Source organism: Hydra vulgaris, chromosome 04 (assembly GCF_038396675.1).
Source record: "Hydra vulgaris chromosome 04, alternate assembly HydraT2T_AEP".
NCBI lineage: Eukaryota > Metazoa > Cnidaria > Hydrozoa > Anthoathecata > Hydridae > Hydra > Hydra vulgaris.
In genome coordinates this window covers 26,736,272-26,753,869 of record NC_088923.1, presented here as the reverse complement: position 1 = coordinate 26,753,869, position 17,598 = coordinate 26,736,272, and the positions used below count along the sequence as shown (strand labels likewise).

The window sequence follows — 17,598 nt, the reverse complement described above, 5'->3', positions numbered from 1 at the left end:
AAAGTAACAAGGAGTTTACCAAAAAAAAGTAGCTTGCTGCGAAAATTTGAAAAAAATGGTTAATCAAATGTCTTAACAATCAACTGAATAACAATTGGTTAATCAAATGTTTTAACAATCAACAGAATAACAAATTGTTTTTGATTTAACAAATTGTTTTTGATTTAACATATTTCAAATCAAATTCATTTGATTTGAAATAATGTTAAATCAAAAACAATTTGATTTTCACGCGTTTTTTATTTTTAGTATTTTTGGTTATTATTCTTTTGTCAATAAAATATTTCAAATGTTCAAGTATTAATTTATTTACAATTAATTAATTTATTAACAAGTATCAAAGGTAGTTAAAAATAAGTAAAGACTTATAAAACAATTGGGCACCCTCCATCAAATTTCAACAAATTTGTTGAATTAACACAATAATAATGACTGAACATGTTTGCATTTGCAACAACTTTATTATTGAAGCTCATTTTTGTATTAACAAATCGGAATCTAAAACATGTTTTAAAAATCAAAATTTACTTTAATGGCGTTTCTATTTAAACGGTGTTTAAACAGTGAATTAAGAGGGCGAATTAAAACGGTCTAAACACAGTGAATTAAGAGGGCGTCCGTTTTTTAGCAATCATTTACATATACAAGTTATATTTATTTTGAGATCAATAATATAATAATTGCTTAAAAAATAATTTATTTAGAACCAAGATTATGTTCTTTCGAAATCATACGAATGTACAACTTATTAAAAACTACGTCTAAACACAGGAGATAAAAATGTTTCACCAGATGTTGAAATTGACCTAAACTAATTAATTACTTAGGGTAACACGGGGTAAAATAAGACAGCGGGCCAATATGAAACAGTTCGCGTTTACCATGATGCCACCCCGACAAATTATTATTTGCAAGATTTTTAAATATGCATTTGTGTTCAAAAACTATTTTGTGTCAAGAAAAATTTATTGAGTCACTTGAAATAAAAAAGTTGATTAGAAGGGGAATCATTTCATCCCTCGGCTTCGCGAAAATTAAGAATTTTTAAGTGTAGTTATTATATTATTTCCTAGCCTTTTTTGATCTCACTGAGTGGAAAAGCTTTTTATGTTTAAAGTTTTTATTTTATTAGAATCTTTAGGCCTTTTTTTTCTATCATTTCCATTCTTTGGTATTTTATTTCTTCAATAAAATAGTCAGGAAATTAGGCAATTCGATGCCAACATGATGCGGGGCAAAACGAGACATTTTGTTTGTATTTGTTTTGCCGATATCTAATATTATGTTTATTTAATGTTTTACATTAAAACAACAAACATAGCTAATATTAATATTTACGTGCTGTAGATTTAAATTTATTATACTGTATTTATAGGTTATTGCAGTAAACTATAAACAAAATACAATGAATTTTATGTGTACTTAAAATAAGTTCAATATGTGCATGTATAGTTTTATTAATTCTTGTAGTTGTTCTAAATTATATATATATATATATATATATATATATATATATATATATATATATATATATATATATATATATATATATATATATATATATATAAAAAAGGAGTGAAGTGGAGTCAATGTTCAAAATGAAAAACCTGGGCTCATTCGGACTGTTGTTCGTTTCAAAATACTGGTCAAGAAATATGTGGTTTGTGTGACTAGTGGCAGTTTGAGTATAGCTGTAATATATTATAAAATGTATTTCTTGCTAATCCTCTTAAAGATCTGTTTTGTTTATCTTTATTTATTTAAATTACTAAAAAAAAAATCTGTCTCATTTTGCCCCGCATAGCGGGGCGAAATGAGATATAATTATATCTTATAATTATAGGTAAATGAGATATAATTGTTATCTTATAATTATAGGTAACTACAAAACGTGTTGATAAAGTTATTCTAGGTAATTAAAAAAAATAAAGAAATAAAAATAAAGAAAAGAAGTAAGTTAAATTACTTTTAAAAAATGAGGATGGTACTAGCCCATAAAATGTTAAAATTTTCGAATTTTTTTTTTCTTCTTCAAATATTATAAATAGAATCATTGTAGATTTCAAAAATGTATACTTTTACTATGTTTATGAGTAATTTAGTGATATAAAATGTTAATTTATAATTACAATCTCAAAAGGAAGCCCTTAGCCACTGCATAGCAACAAGAAAAATGCTTACTTTTGAGATAATTATTTATAATTTGCATGTAACACTTTTTATAGTTATTTATTTATATCTACTTTTCTTTATATCAACTTTGAAAAATAAGTAAACTCCATTGTTGGTGTTTAAAATAACATAGATCTTGAGGAAGTAAAGAATTTTACGAGTGTTGTTGTGATTATTTTATTGAATTGTTTAATTAATTTTTGATATTTAAATGCTACATTCTTAGAAAGGAAATTAAAAAAAATTACAAGAGATTGAAAAGAAAGTATTTTCATAGAAACCAACATAAAAATTCAGAGCAAAAAAGTATTTCCTTTGAAAGTGCATCTAAATCAGGCATGTTTAATACGAGTGCTAAATCGTTAAACAAAGAAATCGATTATATTTCAAATTGAAAATAGTTAAACAAAGAAATCGATTATATTTCAAATTGAAAATAGTTAAACAAAGAAATCGATTATATTTCAAATTGAAAATAGTTCAAATGAAAATACTTTTATTTTTATCTTCATGCATTTTGGCATTATGAAAGATTTATTTGAGGAGTTTTTGCGTTGACTGTAACTCACCTGTTAAGCTTACACATGTTGGAAATGAACACCATGGGTTTTCACTTAAGTTGTTTATAGAATGTAGATTTTATTCAAGTTTTCTTATACTTCTCCTTAATTTATACCTCCTCAAAATAGTAAGCTTGCAAAACAGTTAGCACATGCAATTACCTATTGCACAGTTATGGCACATGAGTGAGATTCATAAAGATAATGCAGGTATTCAAACATTTACAACCATGAAGAGTATGCCATTTTAAAAAAATTAAAAATTTTATTATAGGGATAGATTTACTGGAAAAACACACCAATAAAAACAAGTTGAATTTCTTTGTTGCTATCAAAAACTTATTGGCTCCAATATTCATAGAACTCAGTTCTGAAGAACTTTTATCAATATATTGACACAACCATACACAAAATCCTAACAAGTTTTTACCAATACTTTGGGAAAAATGCTCGAAAAGACATTTTGTATCAAAAAGTATTTTAGACTTGTTTTTTTAGTAGTTACATCATTTAATGGGGGTTACGCTTCTCATAAAGAAACATTTCAGCATCTTAGATTCCGTTGAGGAAAATATTACTTGAGGATTATAGCTAAAATTTTCACCAACTGTTCATCTGATTACTGTGAAGGGATTCGACCAAAACGAGATTTTATAGTTTGCTGTTGTTGAGATATTGATGTTGGCAGCACACATTTTACATAAAAACTAAAACCTTAACTTAAAATGCCGCCATTTTAAATACTATAAAAGTTATGATGGTGATTCTGGTCAAATCCCTTAATCAACATGTTGTTAACCTTTGTGCAAAATTTTAGACTCAAATTCTGACTAGTTATTAAGAAATATTTGTCTAAAAATGTAGTTAAAACTGCATATTTTTTACTGACTCATCATGTTTTTGAGTATATTCAAAGTTTTTATTATATTTACTCTAAATGCTTTTTTAATACAAGTAGTTTTTCACAAATATTGCATTAAAATTAATTATTTTGACTCTTTAAATTTTTATGGGCTAGTACCTTAAAAAAATGTTAAAAAAATGTTTAAGGAGTTTAAGAGAGAAACTGAAGACATGATTAAAACAAGAAAAAAAATTTTTAAACATAAGTTCGAGCACAAATATTTAATTCGAGCGTTTGGATAGAGTAAAAACATATATCAGTGAAAATAGTAAGAAAATCGATAGAAAAAGAAGTTGAGGGTATTAAAATGAGTTTAAACTTTCATGAACAACTTATTGAAGAAAAAATTAAGAGCGTCATTATTTCACTGGATAAATGTAATACAATAAGCATTACCCAGAACAATGAATCTGCATTTACTAAAATTACTAACAAATTAAGAGAGATAGAGGATCGATCCCGGCGAAATAATTTGAGAATCAATGGAATTAAAGAAAGCGAAGACGAAAATTGGGATGACAGCAACACTAAGGTAAAAAAATTTTTGAAAATCATTTAGGTCTAAAAGATATTAAAATTGAAAGGGCACATAGAACTGATCTTAAAGATTCAATTAAACCATAAACTATAATTATAAAACTTCTGAATTTTAAAGATAAAGTAGATATTTTAAAAAAGATCCCTAACTTAAAAGGCAAAAAATATCTATATAAATGAAGATTTTTGCGCTGAGACAGTGCAAATTAGGAAGGTACTAAGAGAACAGATGAAATTGGAACGAGCTGCAGGAAAATTTGCAAGCATTTCACATGATAAGCTCATCATACGTGATTGGACAATGAAAAGTAAAACTGTATAACCCTAATATTTTAATATCTTTATTTTCATGATTATTATATTTTTTTTTTTTTAAAACAGATGATAATCTTCTACCTAATTTTAATACTGAAAGTGATGATGACTATTTCAACAAAAAAATTTGAAAGTGAGTAATTTTCAATCTGTGAATCTACTCAATTTCTTAGTAAAACAAAAAATAGAATAGTTTTTCAATTTTAAATCTAAACATTCGAAGTATTAATAACAAATTTTGATAATCTAAAATTATTACTGCATGATCTAAATCATAATTTTAAAATAATTAGCCTCACAGAAACGTGGTTGAAAAGCAATGAACTAAATTCTAATTATGAGCTAAGTAATTACGTGTCAATTCACCAACCGCATAAAACCCATTTTGGCGGTGGTTTAAGTATCTTTGTTCACAAATCTATAAACTTTGTTTTGCGTTATAATCTCAATGTTAACGAAATAGATTGCGAGTCGTTGAAATAAATAATAAATAATAAAAACCAAAAATATTATTATCAATTCTATTGATAGAAAACCAGCTGGTAATTTAAAATTATTTCAAACCCATTTGAAAAATTTTTTAAGCAAAATTAACATCTCAAAGAAACACGTGTACTTAACTAGTGATTATAATTTAAACTTGTTAAATCATGCTTCAAATGTTTTTTAGATACGTTTATTCAGCACGATATAATTCCCACAATAAATAAATCAACAAGAATAACTAAGACCTCGTCGATGTTACAAGATATTATATTCACTAACAATTTTCATAATTGCTTAAAATCGGGTATAAACAAAACCTACATAACTGATCATTACCCAATATTCTTAATTACAGATATTATAACCCTTAACCGTTCTGTCTCTAAATCAACTATCTTAATACGAAAAATCAATAAAAAATCTATATTATACTTTCGAAATCTTTTATATGAAAAAACTGATTGGAACCATGATTTACAATCTCAAGATTCGAATAATGCGTATGAATTATTTTATGCACAGTTTTGTAAACACTATGATTTGGCATTTCCAGTAAAAAAAATTATAAATTCTATTTCACTTTTGAACCCATGGATGATAGAAGGTTTGTATAAATCATCAAAGAGAAAACAAAAAACTTCATGAAAAGTATTTAAAACATAAAACATATAAAAATGAATTAAATTACAAAAAATATATAAAAATGTTTGAAAAAGCAAAGGAACACGCAAAAAAAAAATTATTACGAAAGGTTGTTGGAAATAACACACGGAAACACACAAAAAACGTGGAATGTAGTAAAGCAGATAATCGGTAAAAATAAATGTCCAACAAACAACTTGCCACAAAAGCTCTTAGTTGACGGGGAAATGATTTATAATAAAGAAGCCATAATTAAAAAGCTCAACAAATTTTTTCTTGATATTTGCCCATTGTTAGCTGATAAAATTCCAAAAAATGCCTCAAACTTTGAACCTTTTATGAAATCATTGTTTATTATCATTGAACCATCATTGTTTTACATTTGTAACCTTTCACTAAAATCCGGAATTGTACCAGAGAAATTACAAATTGCTAAGATCATACCTATTTTTAAATCTGGCGATGACACAAATATGTCTAATTATAGACCTACTTCTGTCTTACCATGTTTCTCAAAACTGTTAGAACGAATTATGTATAATAGACTTAATAGTTATTTAACTGAGAGCAATATAATGTATAATAAACAATTTGGGTTCAAAAAGACGATAGAGAAAAGAGAGCAACATAATGCATAATAATTGTATTTTTCATTTATTCATAGTTATTTTTCCTATTGCAATATTGTATGGGGAAGTACCAATTATGGGAAGCTTAAAAGAATCTATAGCAAACAAAAACATGCAAATAGAATTATTTTTGGTGTCAACAGAACTGTTAATGGTGAATCTCTTTTAATGGAACTTAATGTACTCAATGTTTATCAACTTAACATATACCAAGTTATACTTCTAATGTTTAAGTCAAAACATGGTTTATCTTCTAATATATTTCACTCTTACTTCACTGAAATTACTCATAAATACCCCACAAAGTTTTAAACTATTAATTTTGTTGTTCCAAGATCTAATTTAAAACTCAGTTCATTTCAAATTCAATACCGTGGACCATTTATATGGAAAAGTATATTAAATATTATTAAAATTAGGACTCTTTTAAACTTCTCCCCAGAACAATTCATAAGAGAATCTAAACATTTTCTATTAGAAAATAACTTCGATCTTAAAATACTTTTTTTAAATTAGTACCTAAAATAATTAAATTAAAAAAGTCCTCATTACTCACTTATTTTTATTTTTTTCTTATTTTCTTTTTATAAAAATAAAAAATAAATAGCTATAAGAAAAAATATATATCTTATTATACGATTTAGTATTTGTAATATATTGTTTTTCACTATATAATTTTCAACCTGTAAATTTTTAATTTGTTTCATAAACTGAAGGCGACATTGAAAACGGGGCTCGGCGATAAGACAATATGCGTCTAATTCTTGCTCCGGCCATTTATTATATATGTACAATCTTTCATATTGTAAATTTTATTAAACGGTAAAGTAAAACATAAAAATAAAAAAAAGTAAAAAACTTGTTAAATAAGATACAGGTAATATCCAAGATATTTCAAATATCTTTTAACAATTCCTATCACACCTGATAACGCCTTTGAGTGAATGCCGTACAGGAGTACAGAGAAAAACTAAAAAGTGGTATATAAATACAGTTTCGTTATTGCAATTTGGTTTTAGAACCAATTGCTGAACTATTTATAAAATATTTGCACTTAATCTGTAATGAAAAAAATTAAATATTTTGACTTAATTCAATGACTTAGCAAAGCTAATTGATAAATTAAAAAACAAATAATAGCACTATTTGAATCTTAACTTGTGCCCCGTTAGTTGCAGTAATAAAAAGTCTAAGATTTTCAAATGTTAAAAAGTTAGGATAAGATGTTCGCGCAAAATAAATATTACTGGGTGTTAAACAATTTAAAGATATATGCTGATAATGTTTTAGTAATTTGCCTAAAACGTTGACAAAGTTTCACCTTCTTCTTAAAATTTGCAAAGCTTTTTTTTTTCTTTCAGTAATATAAACTTGAAATCTGAAATAAAATCATACTGATATAAAAATTGAAATATAAATATAATACAAGTAGTTAAAATCAAAATAGCAATCTAAAATAGTTGAAGTAATAAATAGTTAAAAACTATATCTCAAAAATATTTCAATATATTATCCAAAAGTAGTATTCTTTAACTTATTTTTAAAAACTGAAAAAGAGTCAAGCAAATCAAAATAAATAACTTTATTCCAAAAATAAGGTACTCGATAAGTTATACAAAATTGATTAAACTTTGTTTAACAAAAAGTTATACAAAATTGATTAAACTTTGTTTAACAAAAAGGTTCGTTAAAAAAGCTATATTTATTCTTTGCTTTGTGCATCTTTAAAAGAATTTAATAATAGGATATTTATACAACAAAACATAAAACATAAGGTATTATAAATGTTAAGTTCATAAACGTTAAAACATTCATATCTTTAAAAAAAGGTATCGTATTTGATAAACGATTTTAAAAATATATTACGCGTAGTGCATGTTTCTGATGGTGATAATGACGTCGCAACATACTTCTGTAAGTATTGTTGAAAACGTCCAAAAAACATTTTAAAAACGTACTGTACCCACTGGGATGTTTGCTTTAAATTATTTTTATTTAAATAGTTTCTAGGCTTAGGGTTCCAATATTTTTTGCAACTTTTGTTGATATATAATCAATATGAGTTTTCCATAACAGATTTTTATCATGATAAATACCAAGGAACTTAATAATGGAATCTTCTTTAACCTCTACTCTTTCAATAAAAAGTTAAAGTTTTTTTGTTGAGGAACGGAAAAGAATCCATTATGTTTGGTCAATTTTTAGGTTATTTTATTGCATTTGAACCAGGTAGAAATATTTATCAGTTCCTTATTTATATTTAAAAAAAGTTTGTTTATGTCTTTATCTGCTAAAATAAATTGTTATCGTCAGCAAACATGATGGTCATAAGATCGGAAGCTTTATTTAAATCATTAATATATACTAAACGGAACCCTGCGGAACACCACATTTTATTTCAATTATTTTTTTATTCTAGTGAATTCTGTAGTTCATCTCCAAAGTAGACGAAAATCTTATGAAAAAAATAAAAAAATAAAATAAATCCTAAAAAACACAACATATAAGGTTCAGCACAAAGAAAAAAAGAAAAAATATATAAAGTTTTGTAACCTTAAATTGACGAAATAACCTTAGAAGTATAATTGCATAAAGTCAACCTAAATTTTTAAAAGCAGCCTGTTCATCATAAAACTACGGCAAGATTCAATTGCAAACGTATTATTAAAAATACACCTATATAAATTTTTTTATCAGCTTAAATCAACTGTACCGACATGTCATTTCAGCATAAGTAAAATCTAACAACTTCAAATGCCTAAATCAAATTAAACACATTATGAGTATCAAAAAGAAGAACCAAAACATTTTTTAGCTGTATTAAAAAAGAAACCTTAAATAATAAAATTGAATATATAATTTTTTTTTCCTGTTTAAATAGTGCAACATGAGATGAAATTTAACAAGACGCGTAATGACACATTTAAATAACACGCGTAACGACGCATTTGCTAACCTTTTAACGCTTTTGTTTAATATTGAAAGTAGGTGTAATAATACAATAATAATAATATGATGAAAGTAGGTGTAATAATACAATAAAAATAATACAAATGTTTGTCATTGTTTTTCTCGATGATGAAAGTAGGTGTAATAATACAAATGTTTGTCATTGTTTTTCTCGATGATGAAAGTAGGTGTAATAATACAAATGTTTGTCATTGTTTTTCTCAATGTTTGTCTATTTTAATCTAATTTTATTGTGATAAAAAAAAAAAAATTATGAGAAAACCGGTATTTTTAGCATTTCTTAATGAAACAATTGACTTTAAATAGAGCTTGATCAACAAACGTAACCAAAGTTTTAAGCCTGGAATAGCTAAAACGAATAATTTCTTATATTGAAAATTAAAAATTTTTAACTTAAGCTTAAAATAATCACAGATGCTTCCTAAAGATGCTCCATTGTTGATTTTATTCTTTCTAAAGATGCTCCATTGGTGATTTTATTCTTTCTAAAGATGCTCCATTGGTGATTTTATTCTTTCTAAAGATGCTCCATTGGTGATTTTATTCTTTCTAAAGATGCTCCATTGGTGATTTTATTCTTTCTAAAGATGCTCCATTGGTGATTTTATATAAATCATTATTTATTCCTTTTAAGCTAATTTTAACTATTTTGTGTTTAAATTTTCACTGTAATCATAAGATCATTGTAAGAATCATTGCCTACGGGGGTCACTTTATTTTAGAATCATTTGGCAGTAACAGAATATGTTTTTAAACAATTATTGGAGTAAAGAGGGTAACAACTCCTTCGGATACATGTCGAGAGTAAAAACTCCTTAAGACACATTTCGATATTTGAATTATGAGGAGAAAAGATAACAATCTTTTCGAGTCCCTCATTTTTTATTATGATATTTTTGCTTTCATCAAAATTTTTATAAATTTTTATTTTTTATTTTAATAGTTTTATTTGTTGATTGTGTCGTTTTCTTTTTTTTTATTTGTTGATTGTGTCGTTTTATTTTTTTTTTATTTGTTGATTGTGTCGTGATTTTTCTATTTTTTTTTTTCAATTTAATCATTTCAAAGCTCGGTTAATAATGTGATATAAATAGTATTTTACTATTGGATTTAAAGTTGACTAGCTCATCTTTTTTTCTTTTAAAATTTATTTCTATTTTTTTTTTTAAAGTTTGACTTTTATTGCCGCATGTCTTGTAAAGAAATTTCTTTCTAGAACTTTCTAGCGAATATGTCATACAGTATGCTCCATCATATGTAATACTCTATGCTCCATCATAAAATATCATTCAGATTTTAAAGATATTTTAATTCAAAAGAGCGTCTAGTTTAGCTGGCTCTAATCTTTGAATTTAACTTTTACTCTTTGAATTCAACAAGAAACTATGTTTTAAATTAAAAATATTTAGGGATTATTAGGCATTAGGGACTATCATTGAAATTTTTATCTTAGTATTTTTCTTATCTGCGTATTAGAGATTTTAATTTTAGTAATTTTAGGGATTTTTATGGTTATCTTTTTTTATTGTTATTTTTTTAAACAAGCTAAAAAGACTTCCTAACGATCTGAAAATCAAATATATATCCAAAACACAGTGTGCACAACATATATTTCTAGACATCTAAAATACTTATTTTAATTATCAAAATGCTTATTTCATTCCATTAGACTAATAAACTTCCAACTAAATACACCAAATACATATGAGTTCTTCAAAAAGTATAACATTCTGATATTTCCAGCGCTAGTAAAGTATGCTTCTTTATACTTTCTTTTTTTCTAGTAAAGTATCTTCTTTTCGTTTTTGACTCCTTAAATAAAAACTTACCATCTTCCATTACAAACTTGAACACAAAAAGTTGACTAGTTTTTTTCTACTCTACTAGAAATATATACAATGGGAAACTAATATACCATCTTTTAAAACCCAGAAGTATGGGAAACATTCTATTGTTTATCAGTGCGTTTGTGAATGGAACAGAAGCCTTGTATGCATTTTGAATGAGTACAAAAGACTACATCCTAAAATACCCTTTCTCCATTTTAAACAAAATTATTTTAATAATTTCTGAAAAATATTTTATTCTAACTTTTAGACATTATTATCCTTACTATTAAAATATTCTTTTAATTTTCTTTTCGTTATTACTACAATAATTTAATCAGTACTTTTTGCTTATTGTTACTAATATTTAAAAATTGGTGTCACTCCTTTGATCGGATTTCTTTATGAGTGACACCATCCTAATAAATCATTAACTTATTATTATAAATAATTTTATGTTTATAACTACCATTATAATACTTATTATTATTTTTTGATTATTGTTTTACATACTTACTATTACTATACTTTGTATTAATTTTGTTATATTATTATTATATATTGTTATTATTACAATTAATTTTATTATTACTAAAATTGTAAAAATGATTTAAGGAAAATAAATAGCTTGTTGTTGTTATTAATATGTATTTTAAACGCTATAAACACGTCTTGTGTTCACTAGGAAGGCAATCCAACATCATCGCAAAAGACACGGCAAAAAGATTGTCCATAAATTATTTTTTAATATAAATAATTTACGAACAAATAAATTTTGAATTGGGTCTGACAAAATAACAAATTTTTAAACGGTAAATTTTAATTCAAATTAAATATGCAAAAAAAAAAAAATTTTCGCAAATATTTTTAAAATTAAAAAAAAAAAAAAATACATATATATATATATATATATATATATATATATATATATATATATATATATATATATATATAACTTTTTCTAACCACACTTATAAAACCATGCCAAACAATCACTTCTGCCCCCTCCAACATCAAGAAAACAACAACCAGCCCCCTACCCCCCTCTTCAACATCAAGTAACCAACCACCTGCCCCCCCTCCCTCTCTAACATCAAGAAGTTATTGAAAACTGACTTTTTTCTTCAAAAATTTATCTTAAAAATTTAAAATGTTTAAAAGTAAAAACGTTAAATCAATTTTAAACAAACAAGTTTGTTATTACAAATATAATTTTTTGACAAGTTTCTTTTTAATAATTACGAAAAATATGTTTGACAAGCATATAAATACTACAATGTTTACAATATCTTCCCTATAAAATAATAAAATAATTACAACCGTACAAAATATTTCATAAAGTCAATTAACCATCTGAAGTCTGCTGATCAGTAACAATCATATAAGTAAGTAGTTTTCCTTTTCCTTTCACATATACGTAGCCTCGCGTAACAAAATTAAAGCCACGAACTTCTAAAATATCTTTAGTTTCTTTTAGCATCTAAAGATTAGTGTAAACGTTTTAATGAAAAATCAAAATGTTTATTATTTACACACCTTATAACTAATTTACATACCGTAAAACTAATTCACATACCGTAAAACTAATTTACATACTGTAAAACTAATTCACATACCGTAAAATAATTTACATACCGTAAAACTTTAGTTTTAATTCATATTGCACTTTTATGTCGATTTAAAAGACTTGTTGACAAGTGTTTTAAATTTACTCAAAATTTCTACATTTAAAAAATAGTCTAATTTAAATAAAATATATGTGAAAAAAGACGCGTGTTTTTTAGAAACTTCCTGCTCTGAGACTACGTGTCTTTTAAAAATTCCCTACACTGGATATTTGGTTATTATGGTTATCATGGTTGCTGCTGAAAAAAAAAACGCTAATTGTACATGATATTTTTAAATGTATTTTAATCTTATTTAATTATTGGTATTATTATAATAATTTATATGGGGGTGGGGGGTGCGGTTATAATTTAAAATTATAACCGCACCCCCCACCCCCCCCCCACACCCACCAACATCAAGAAGTTTATTATTAAACCAGCTTTTATTTATACAGTTACAAACCCTAAGATTTATTTATACAGTTACAAACGATAAGTTTTATTTATACAGTTACAAACCCTAAGTTTTATTTATACAGTTACAGATACATTTCATAAATTTCAAGAAACATTTTACTTTTACTTTATTTTCAAATTTAATTTTGAACCTTGAATTATTTAAGAAATCTCAAGAAAAACATTTCAAAAGATTCTTTAAAATTATTTTCATAGCGCTTAATTGTTAAAATTTGATTGTTTATTGTTCAAAGTTGATTGTTGGTTTATTGTTTAAAATTGATTGGTAGTTTGTTGTTCAAAATTGATTGGTGGTTTATTGTTTAAAACTTGATCAGCAATAATTATTGCAACGCAATATATAGTTACAATTATATACATATAATAAAAACTTTGACTTGAAAAATGGATGTTAAATTTTGGATGAAAGAGATAGTCTTTAACTCTCTGATCATTCAACCCTTTGATCATTCTCTTTAATCATTAAGAAAATCTGATTAAAAAATTCGTAATTCAAAGGAGCAGGATTGGTGTCTTCATTATATTAATTATGTTGATCTTTTTAACAAATGACTCTGTTTAAAAAAATCATTCTAAACCCAGAAAGAAAAGCAAAACAAATACAATGGTTTTTTTTCTTTCTCCAAAGGAACATTTTAATCCAAAAGCATCAAGGAACTATTTTTTAATCAAGATATCATTCGTGGTTATTAATAAATGCCAAGAGATAGTGCTGCTAACAATGGATCAGCTGCCTTAGCTTTGTAGCAAACATTTTGTAAAGAAACTTGTGCAGTAAATAATCATTTTGAATGATAGAATAATGCAACACACTAGTAGAATGATTCAACACCATAGTGAAATAATCAAATAATTCAACACCATAGTGAAATGATTAAATAATTCAACACCATAGTAAAATGATAAAATGATTCAACACCATTGTGAAGTGATGGAATGATTCAAAACCATAGTGAAATGATCAAATGATTCAACACCATTGTGAAATGATAGAATGATTCCACACCATAGTGAAATGATCGAATGATTCAACGCAATAGTAAAATTATAGAATGATTCAACACCATAGTGAAATGGTGAAATGATTCAACACCCTAGTTGAATGATGGAAAGATGCAGCACCCAAGCCAAAATGTACTTTAGATTACATAGGATTTTAGAAAAATAAAAAAATGATAAAAAGCTAAGCTAAAAACATATTTAATTGTTGCTTTTTCAAACAAATAATATTTAGGAATGGAACGCACAATTAATTGATTGCATAACAAAAATTATGATTTTATTTTTCTTGTAAAAATTGTTTTACCCAAAAAATAAGTAAAAAACCTTGCTTTTGGGTAAAACTTTTCTTATGTTTAACATTATGTTTGCAACAAAAGTGGCAGATCAAAAAATTTATAATAATTTGTTTGGGAAATAAACTTAGCCACAGTTTATAATACTTTATATAAACTCATCTTAAGGTAACTTAACTTTATTAAATCCGATTGACAGAATCTTAAATAGGACTTATTACAAATATTTTTAAACTTTAAACAATGAAGCAAAAACAAAACTGTTTTTTTTAAAAAAAAAAATCAATTCTTTAATTAACTAAACCCTATAATGCAACAAGAAATAAATAGTAATAATAATAAATAAATATTACCAATAATAATAAATAAATAATAAAACAGTAATAACTAAAAACCTGAATTTTTCCTGGTTCTCCAGTTGAATCCATTCTGCTTGCTATATTCACAGTGTTTCCCCAAATATCATAATGAGGTTTCTTTGCACCTATTACACCTGCTACAACAGGTCCATGAGCTATTCCTATTCAAGAAAAATACACACAAAAAAAAATTAAAATTAAAAAAAAAAAAAACCATTTTTATTATGGTGTCATATAAGAATATTTTTGTGAAGTTGATATATAATTTTGTGAAGTTGATAAATATTTTTGTAAACCTGGTGAATATTTTTAAAAAACTGGTGGATATTTTTGTAAAACTAATGAATATTTTTGTAATTGTCAAATATTATAGTGTTAAATAATTTAATTCATAAAAATTGCTATCACCAATTCTTAATTGAAAATTGTTGAAAGATTCTTCGTTTAACAAATCTAACTTCTTTTTTATTGCCAATGCAAATTGAACAAGAGTAACCAGATGTTGCCACTGATCATCGATGCAAGACTAATAAAAAATATTATTGAGATAATAATTTATAAGCTGTCCGACCACAGTCCTTTTTATGTAGGAAAGTGCAGCGCCAAACCTAACTAAAATTTAGATTTTTCGGCTCTTTCCTACAAAAATAGAAGGACATTAACCACCTTATTATTTGTGATACAGTTTTAGAAAACTTTTTTTTGAAAAGTTTTTGAATACTTATTCTCGTACATGTTAAAAAATAAAACTCACCACATCATTTAATCCTGAAGCAGCCATGTAGGTACTATTAACTGTTTTAATTTTCTCTATTAGTAAGTATTGAGGTTCAGAAAGTACCTGAAATAACATAATAAGTATTTATATTTAAAAACAATCCATAGCAAAAAATAAATAATTAGATACAGAAAGTATCTGCACTTAAAAATTAGTAAAAAGGTTTTAAATTAAAAAAAGTTATTTTTCACTATAAAAAATAGATAATGAAGTTCAAAATAGTTCCAACAGTATATTACAAAGGGCACAAAACAAAACAAATCAAAAAAAAAACTCAGCACATTTAACAGAGTGGGTAAATATACAACAAAAGTGATGTATATTTGTGAATAAATATATATGATGATGGGTAAAAAGAACTGGTCTAGTTAGGATCATTTGGCCTGGTAAATTATAAAGCAGTATAACACGGCACATGCCTTGCTTGCTTAGGCGATAACTAGAAAAACCAAACTCTGTATAAACTATTTCATGCCAGGTAAAAGTAAAACTTGTTTCTCAACTTGTTTCTTCGCGCAGCAGTCTTGTTCTCAAGGTTTGTGTTTCAGAGTTAAAGAGTTGAGAGAGGGTTGCAACAACAAAAAGCAGCCTCTTAAAATGTAGCGGCCCTCTCTCGGCCTTTATGAGGTGAACAATATTAAAAAAAAGTTAGAGCCATGGTCTCTATAAAAATACTCATTATGAGAAAATGTAAACTGCTGTTCTGAGACCAGCTAAAAGTAATATTTCCTGCTGTTCTGAGACCAGCTGTAAGGTTTCTTTGCTCTCAGAGAGAGGCTAGTTAATGAAGTATTACCAGCTAATAACATCAACAGCTGTTGAAGTAATAACAGTCATGAAAAGTGTTGTTGTAAATGTTTTGGTGTGAATTGTCAAGGTCAAATAAGTAACTCTTAGTTACAGTTTTGAGTTGATTAGCAGGATTAAGGTTTTGCATGGTTTATTGCTTAGGGTGCAACCGAGCATATTAGCATTCATGCTTAGGGTGCATATCAGCATTCATGCTTAGGTTTAGGGTGCAACCAAGCACCCTAAACGTAACTATTTTTTTGAATTAATTAGCTATGACTAAAACTAAATCTTAAATAATTTAAAATACCTTAATACTTAAGTAATAATAATTTAAAATATATACTAAGTATACTATAAATATATACTAAGACTATACCTAAGTATACTTAAATACATCAAACATAAAAACCATCATTACCAGTAAATTGTTTCAATCTATTATCTACAAAAATTTGTTGTGTTGAAAGTGATTTTTCATCTGTAAAATCTTACCTCTTGCAAAATTGACCAGACCTACTTGTTTTTTATGAAAGTAATTTAAATTTGGCTGATTTTCAGATCTCAATTTTGAACTATTATCCTCTCATTCACAAAATACTCCAATAGTCAAACTCTATCCAAGTTAATCACCTTTTTCTTTGTTCTTTATCACTCTTGTTATCAATCTTTTCAATGTTAGTTTTGATCAAATTATTCATTTTATTATTCACCTGCTGTTATTGTTGTTATTGTTATAACTCATCATTGTTGTTAGTGGTAACTTATCATCGGTGACTAATGATAGTCACCACACTGAATCTAGTGACACTAATCTTGCTGGTACTAAAGCTAAAAAAAAGTCATTCTAAATCTCTTGGACATATTGTCAACTTTGTAACTTGTTTTAGAGAAACTTTTATAACTTTCATCTTGTACTGCTTTCATCTTGTACTGCTTCATTAAATTCACCCTATCATTACAGTTTTGGCAATTACCTTTCTGTGATTTACTTTGTAATGGTCTTTAAGTTGACGAAAACTGCATCTCTTATTTAATCACCTGGATCTAAAACTTCATCTAATTCATCTCTTGACCTAGTGATCACAATCTCCTAGTTAATTCCAGGTAATCAGATGATCCATTGCTAAATATCCTAATACTTCAGCTGCTAAAGTTCTCACCAAAATATTTCTACTGATTGTGGCTGGGATAATATTTCTTACCAAAATACTTCTATTGATTATGGTTAAAACTTTCTGTCAATCTAACA

The 17,598-nt window shown here is 26.1% G+C and overlaps 1 protein-coding gene across 2 annotated transcripts in view; it reads right to left on the bottom strand.

Moving 5' to 3' along the window:
* Nucleotides 1-12,219: 12,219 nt before the first annotated feature.
* LOC101240048 (adenylate cyclase type 2) overlaps nucleotides 12,220-17,598 on the bottom strand; it is a 105,531-nt gene continuing 100,152 nt past the window's right edge. For both annotated transcript variants that reach the window (XM_065795921.1, XM_065795922.1), the window contains 4 exons: nucleotides 15,534-15,620; nucleotides 15,188-15,305; nucleotides 14,816-14,940; nucleotides 12,220-12,521 (listed from right to left, as the gene is read on the bottom strand). In XM_065795921.1, the coding sequence (XP_065651993.1) occupies nucleotides 12,387-12,521; nucleotides 14,816-14,940; nucleotides 15,188-15,305; nucleotides 15,534-15,620 (465 nt within the window). In that variant the 3' untranslated portion in view covers nucleotides 12,220-12,386. The remainder of the gene's footprint in view (nucleotides 12,522-14,815; nucleotides 14,941-15,187; nucleotides 15,306-15,533; nucleotides 15,621-17,598) is intronic.